The 6702-nt window shown below is 36.7% G+C and overlaps 1 protein-coding gene and 1 long non-coding RNA gene across 3 annotated transcripts; both read left to right on the top strand.

The window, feature by feature from the left end:
• Nucleotides 1-500: 500 nt before the first annotated feature.
• Nucleotides 501-6443, top strand: LOC100787945 (MACPF domain-containing protein At1g14780). Of its 2 annotated transcripts, XM_003524125.5 has the most exons (7): nt 501-1077; nt 1209-1447; nt 1902-2103; nt 2176-2253; nt 2336-2519; nt 3120-3286; nt 5572-6443. In XM_003524125.5, the coding sequence occupies exons 1-7, from the start codon at nt 823-825 to the stop codon at nt 6274-6276; spliced, it is 1830 nt and encodes a 609-aa protein (XP_003524173.1). In that variant the 5' UTR covers nt 501-822; the 3' UTR covers nt 6277-6443. The 2 variants fall into 2 exon arrangements, with proteins under 2 accessions (XP_003524173.1, XP_006580131.1); XM_006580068.3 differs by lacking the exon at nt 501-1077 and having other exon boundaries at nt 1898-2103.
• On the top strand, nt 3296-5152 carry LOC121174900 (uncharacterized). The gene is made up of 2 exons (XR_005891532.1): nt 3296-4770; nt 5006-5152. It is a non-coding gene; the product is annotated as an uncharacterized lncRNA (long non-coding RNA).
• Nucleotides 6444-6702: the final 259 nt, after the last annotated feature.

Below are 6702 nucleotides of genomic sequence, written 5' to 3'. Positions count from 1 at the left end.
AGAAAACGTGACTGTTGCGTTGGGAAAATCATATAGATTTGTATAAAACTCATTTTTCGGATTGGCACAGAAAAAAGGGTCCCGTGTCCTTGACCAGACAGACGAAGAAACCAGAAAAATGTGAGACGGGTCCCTTTTCCCTTACCCTTGCATCTTCTTGTTATTGGAGAGCAACTGATGAAATCATTAAATGAAATAGTTGTAGTAGGTAAAGCCATTGAGAGGGAAGAGAGTAACGTAACGGCCAAAATAAAAAATAAAAAAGCACAGCATAATCTTCAGGTTTTTTTTTTTTGGTGTAAACCCATAATTATATACTTAAATACTAGATTATCTTAGTTGACAGTGTCAAATTCCAACAATAACATTATTCTTTTCAAACATTGATCCACACACGCAGATAGATAAAAAATATTATTCTTTCCCCATCCAATCACCCTTTTCACAATAATGCCACTGGCACAGTCAAATTCCAACAATTACATTCAACCCGTTACACTTGCATTACATAGCAGCTATAGCTATTTTAGCTATTTCCTCTCTTCTCTTCCAAACGAACCAAACCAAAGTACTCTTTTTTATCTTCCCTCATTAAAAGCTGCGTAACGTTCACTGATCCCATCTTCTTCCCCGAACCTTCAATTCACCAAAGCCAACTTCTTTTCTGTTTTGGCCCTCACCCCACATGGCATAGCTAACCCATTTCAATTGGGGTTGGTTGGCACCGTCCTAACCTTAACCAAAGCCAAAACCTTCTCTCTCTCTCTCTCTCTCTCTGGGGTTTCTTTTTTGGAATCCCTGAACTGAATTTGCGTTGTGAAGATGGCGGCGGAAAAGGTTGTTGAGATGGTGGCATTGGAGTCTTTGGGAAAAGGGTTCGATTTGGCCAGCGATTTTCGGTTGCGGTTCGCAAAGGGAATTCATGGAGAGAGGTTGGTGGTGCTTGATGAACAGAACAAGAGGGATATTTTGATTCCTGGAACTGGAGGAGTTACCATTAAAGGGGTTTCTGAGGATATTCGTTGTGATAAAGGGGATAGAATACGCTTCAAGTCTGATGTACTTGAATTCAACCAGGTCCCTTTTCTCCTCCTCCTCCTTCTTTATCTATTACTGTAGATGAGTTAGGAGGATTTCGTTTTTGAATTAAGATCTGTGTTGTTTGTGTTGCATTTTTGGTAAAGTCTGCGTTTTTCTCCTTGTTGCAGATGTCTGAGTTGCTTAATCAGAAATCAGCAGTGCAAGGGAAAGTTCCTTCTGGCTATTTTAATGCGCTCTTTGATTTGAGTGGGGATTGGTTTCGTGATGCTGCTGACACCAAGTACCTTGCTTTTGATGGGTATTTCATTTCACTCTACTATTTGCACCTCACTGCTTCTCCACTCATACTGCAAGAGGAGGTTAAGAAGTCTGTTCCGGCTCAGTGGGATCCGGCTTCGTTGTCTAGGTAAACACTAAGCTGATACAACAATCTGGTAGATAGACAGATTATGGTATCTTGTTTTCCTGATGTTAAAATAGCTTCTTTTCGCTTTATAACTTCAATTTGTTGGTGTAAAAATAGTTTCGTTTCCTGGTGGATAGACAGATTATAATGGGATTGAATTTGATAGATTCAATTTGTTGCTAGCTTTTTGTGCTCTTATCGTTATGGCCATCCCTGCAAAATCTAGTATGTTTGGTAGCCTTGAACTGGTTGATTAAAGGATTTAATATCTTCTTACCTTCGCATGAAGCTTGAATTACCTTTTAGCGTCCGTTTTAGTTGATGTTAGTTGGTGTGTTCATGTTTGAATGTTTTATGGGTGAAACTGTTTGATGCAGTAACTTATTTTGACATTTTGAATGGTGCATAATTTTGGGTTGATAAGTATATGATGCTAATCAATTTTGTTAGGCAGGTTCATCCAGACATATGGTACACACATAATAGTAGGTATGGCTGTAGGAGGTCAAGATGTAATATGTGTCAAACAAAAACATTCTTCAAAGATTCCTCCTGGTGATCTCAGAAGACATTTAGAGGATCTTGGAGATTTTTTATTCTCAGATGTCAGAAGCCCTTCTTTACTACAGAGGAAGATAGCAGATGGAAAACAGAAGGTACAGTGCTATCTTTTGTAACTTTAAGGTATTTGTTACTTTTCTGCTGACGCAATCCCTCTATTCATGTAGATCCCCGAGGTCTTTAACCGTGTGATGCAATCAAACACAATGCAGTTCACTAGTATTTCAGAAACATCAAGCAAGGATGTAAGCCTTGAAAGGGAAATAATTTTCATTTGAAATAAATAATTTTTCTAGGTTGTGAATATATTGCTTTATCTTGGAACAGGGCCTCACTATTATTTGCTCAAAAAGAGGAGGAGATATGTTCAAGCACAGTCACTCAATTTGGCTTCAGACAGTGCCGTCTAACCCTGAAGCAATCCTCTTCAAGTTTGTTCCAATTTCCTCTCTTCTGACAGGAATTCCTGGAAGTGGATATCTTAGTCATGCAATCAATCTGTATCTACGCTGTATGTTCTAATCTGATTATACAATGATACTATAATCTACTACATTTATCCTAATCCATTTTATGTCTATTACTATTTATAAATTTTCACCATGGTGGAGATAAGCTCCGAAATAAAAACTAGGGAAGAGGAAGAGTTCAAGTTACACCCTTCAACTTTATGTCTGCAGTTTACTCCTTAAACATAAACAAGCAAGATGGTCAATTGGCTTCCAAATGTGTGCATAATGCTCCTCTTTGATGGATGCATCCATCCAAAATTTAACAAAGATGTCATATGCCTGTCATGCAACCGTAAAATCCTGACCAAAGATGTTTCACATGTGTCAGGAAATCTGAGGAATCTTGTATGTCTTTTGAACTTTAAGGCATAAGCTGTATATAGTGTGAAGTTGAAGGGTGTCAACTGAATTCCATCCCCCCCCTCCCCCCCCCCCAAAAAAAACCAATATGTTTTAGGCTTTTGGCTCTTAGATTGTTCTTGTATGTTTTGCTTTTCTTTACATGAAGTTTCCAAGCATTCACTTCTTGCACAGACCACTGTTTAATTTCTTTACTGTTGAGGTGCACAACACTCCATTGATTCACTTACTCTCTGCAGATAAGCCTTCTCCTGGAGATTTACAGTACTTTCTGGAGTTTCAAATTCCAAGGCAATGGGCACCCATGTTTTGCGAGCTGCCTCTCAGGCATCAGAATAGAAAGACTGCTTCTCCTTCCCTGCAATTTAGTTTCATGGGTCCAAAGCTTCATATAATCTCTACACAGGTACTGTTAACCAATCTCTTTGTGTTTGAGCAAGTATTGTATGTGTTAGACTTTACTCTTACATTTGAGTTTAATATTTGCCTTGAGAAAGTTTTTGCTTAATTAGTGTCAGGATTTTCCCGTTGCTCACTTCTGTTATGTTACAAATTTAGCTAGGGTAAACAATTTGGCTATTCTTTAACCTGCTTTTGTTTCCATCCTGCCTAATTCTTTAATCAGTTACTTTACCTGTTAGTCTGCTACCCTTGAGTTTTCTTGTACACCTTATTTCATATGAATTGTCAGAGAAGAGGACCTGTAGGAGTCTGAAATAAATGGCATCAAGGTAGGATTAGGATGTAAATCCTGTGAGAAATATCTTGATAAATCCCAAGATTCAGGGGTTGAACAAGGTGTGGGATGTTTTCTGACAGAAAGATAACTGGTTGTGAGAAACACTGTTTTATTGTTTTCCCCCCGAGAAATTTCATTATAGATTATGAAAGAAATACTAGAGAAGAGGATAAGATATACTCCTAAAAGAAATCACAAAATAATAACTAATGAAAGGAATGAACAAGAAAACCCAAATAAATTGAGCAAAGAAAAGATTTAATCTCTCTTTATATGCAATAAAGAAACCCTTCTAAAGTTGCACCACAAAACAAAAATGGAAGAGATGACATCTAAATGTATCCTTGAAAATACTGGCATTCCTTCAATCATAGACACCAAACTAAAACAAAATCTAGTATTACTTTAACTTAATAAATAATCCTATCTGAATAGCTAATTAGGTCAAGTACTAGTCCAACTAGTATTAGCCCAAGCCTACAAATAATAACATTAGAAACTATAGAACCTATAGGAACATATCAAGAAAGATATTCTAAGATAATCTAAATATATATCTTACATATTTTCTAACAAATTGTCGTGAGAAATATGTAAGAAAATTCTTGAAAACACTACAAAGTTTTAAGCCCCTAGGTGATTTTGGCATGCCCATCGTGTTGGATTTAACTATCTATATAGCATTTTGTCTGCAGTTATGCTATGCCTACAATTTTATTGTTTTTTTTTTTTGGTTGTAAGTTGTAGTTTTGGGTAAAAGACATTAAAGAGGATGGACAATGGTAAAGTAGTTGGACCAAAAAATTTCCCTGTTATGAACTGAGTCAACTGACTATTCTCAAAGCTCAAGCTATTTGGGAAGGCCCATGAATGGTTTGGTTGCATCTATATCTATAACTATAGAAGTTTCCAAGTGTTTTGGGGAGAAAAGTATTATAACCTGGTTCACAAAGTTGTTTAACAAGATAATGAGGTCTAAGAAGATGCTACATTTAAGGAGGAAAAGAATTACTTTACTATTTATAAGAACAAGGGAGATATTACTAAATTTTTCTAACTAAAGAGGGATTAAGCTTGTGAGTCATAGTATGAAACCATACTTAAGGGTAATTGAACAAGGGGGGATAGAAAGAATTCTCCCAGCTATAGAGGTATTAAGCTTATGAGCAATATTATGAAACTATAGCCAAGGGTAATTGGACAAAGATTAAGACGAGATAATTTTTTAGTGTATGTTAGGTTAAGAGAAAACATAGTTAACTATGCATTTTCTTTGTTTGGTTAAATGAGGAAATGATGAGAAAAATTGACTTTAAGAAACAATTTCAAAATTTTCTCGCATTTTGTTTGGTTAAGGAGAAAACACATGTAACAATGCTTATAGAGGTATTAAGCTTATGAGCAATATTATGAAACTATAGCCAAGGGTAATTGGACAAAGATTAAGACGAGATAATTTTTTAGTGTATGTTAGGTTAAGAGAAAACATATTTAACTATGCATTTTCTTTGTTTGGTTAAATGAGGAAATGAAGAGAAAAAAGAGAGAAAAATTGACTTTAAGAAACAATTTCAAAATTTTCTCGCATTTTGTTTGGTTAAGGAGAAAACACATGTAACAATGCTTATAGTGGATCACCAGCTTCTGGACCTTGTGTAAGCTTCTGCTCACCTCTAATAATTTTGGGATGTGATTCTTTTGGAGAGAACTCAGAAATACACTCAATTCAAACATGTCATAAAATGTGAGCAGTGAGCTCATGTGACCTTATGCCAGCTCCTGGCCACCTATTAGTTATTCTCTGTTTTCTTCATTCTATGTGCTGCATAGCTTTTTAGGGATTTTCACTTATTTTATTTTCTCCTCTCAACTATCTTGAATTATTGATCCCTTATTCTTATAGTTCACACAATATTCTCTTGTTAATTATGGTATTTTGTACAAAATGTCAGGTGGTAAGTGAACAAAAACCTGTGGTTGGCATGCGCATGTACTTGGAGGGCAGGAAATGTGACAGACTTGCTTTACATATAAATCATCTTTCAAGCCTCCCAAATAAAATGATCCTCTCTTCAGGAACCTCAACCTTGAGTACACCATCGATGTGGCGAGGATCTGATGATAATGAATCCAGTGATCAATTTCTGGAACGAATCAGATGGAAGAGATTCTCAAATGTGTGCACAGCAGTGGTTAAGCATGATCCTAACTGGTTGAATAATTCTGGAGGTGTTTATATTGTAACAGGTGCACAACTCCTTAGCAAAGGGAGCTGGCCAAGGAATGTGCTTCATCTGCGGCTTCTCTTTGCTCATACACCTAATTGCAGTATCCGGAAGTCAGAGTGGACTGCTGCACCAGAGGCTTCAAGAAAATCATCTTTTCTCACAAATTTGAGCACAACATTTTCGTTCACACAGCACGGAAACACTGGTCCTCCAAAACAGGCTCCAACTGTACTTAACTCTGGAGTTTATCCAGATGGTCCACCTGTGCCAGTTCGTGCCGGTAAACTACTTAAATATGTGGAGACAGCTGAGGTTGTGCGAGGCCCACATGATGCTCCTGGCCATTGGTTGGTAACAGCTGCTAAGCTTGTGACTGATGGTGGTAAGATTGGATTACAAGTGAAGTTTGCATTGTTAGATTATTGGTGATTCCAGGTTACTGTTCAGGGTATATTGGTTTGTCATGTGTTGCTTAAAATGGTTTTGAAACCATAGATCACTTGTATATATTCTTTCTACAGGCTGTGTACAGTACAGTACAGTATACAAAATGAGTGGCTGTTGACATCGGGCAATAGAAAATTAAAATTTGACTATTCTGTTAATTCTGGATGCATTTAAATGTTGAGTATTTAAATCATCATCGTGAACAAGTTATGGGGAAAATGGGAAAAACACAAATTAAACCATATATTTGCAAATATACAAATGGCAGCAGCAAATCTTTTGTAGTAAGACACTAGGGTGTGTGTAGGGAACATATCTAGTGGCTTAGAAAATTTAACGTTTATGTACATATGCAAGCATTAAAGTTGCATACAATGATCCTTTCTCATTCCTGTGCATCCCCTATAC

This window comes from Glycine max, chromosome 5 (assembly GCF_000004515.6).
Source record: "Glycine max cultivar Williams 82 chromosome 5, Glycine_max_v4.0, whole genome shotgun sequence".
NCBI lineage: Eukaryota > Viridiplantae > Streptophyta > Magnoliopsida > Fabales > Fabaceae > Glycine > Glycine max.
The sequence above is the reverse complement of the archived record's forward strand: the minus strand, read 5'-3'. Positions and strand labels throughout refer to the sequence as shown.

What these genes read in the sequence shown, in the direction of transcription:
- LOC100787945 (XM_003524125.5), top strand. Translation starts at nt 823, where the DNA reads ATGGCGGCGGAAAAGGTTGTTGAGATGGTGGCATTGGAGTCTTTGGGA. An exon ending in ATGTACTTGAATTCAACCAG is followed by an intron (nt 1,078 to 1,208) that starts GTCCCTTTTCTC and finishes TCCTTGTTGCAG; the next exon opens with ATGTCTGAGTTGCTTAATCA. An exon ending in CAGAAACATCAAGCAAGGAT is followed by an intron (nt 2,254 to 2,335) that starts GTAAGCCTTGAA and finishes ATCTTGGAACAG; the next exon opens with GGCCTCACTATTATTTGCTC.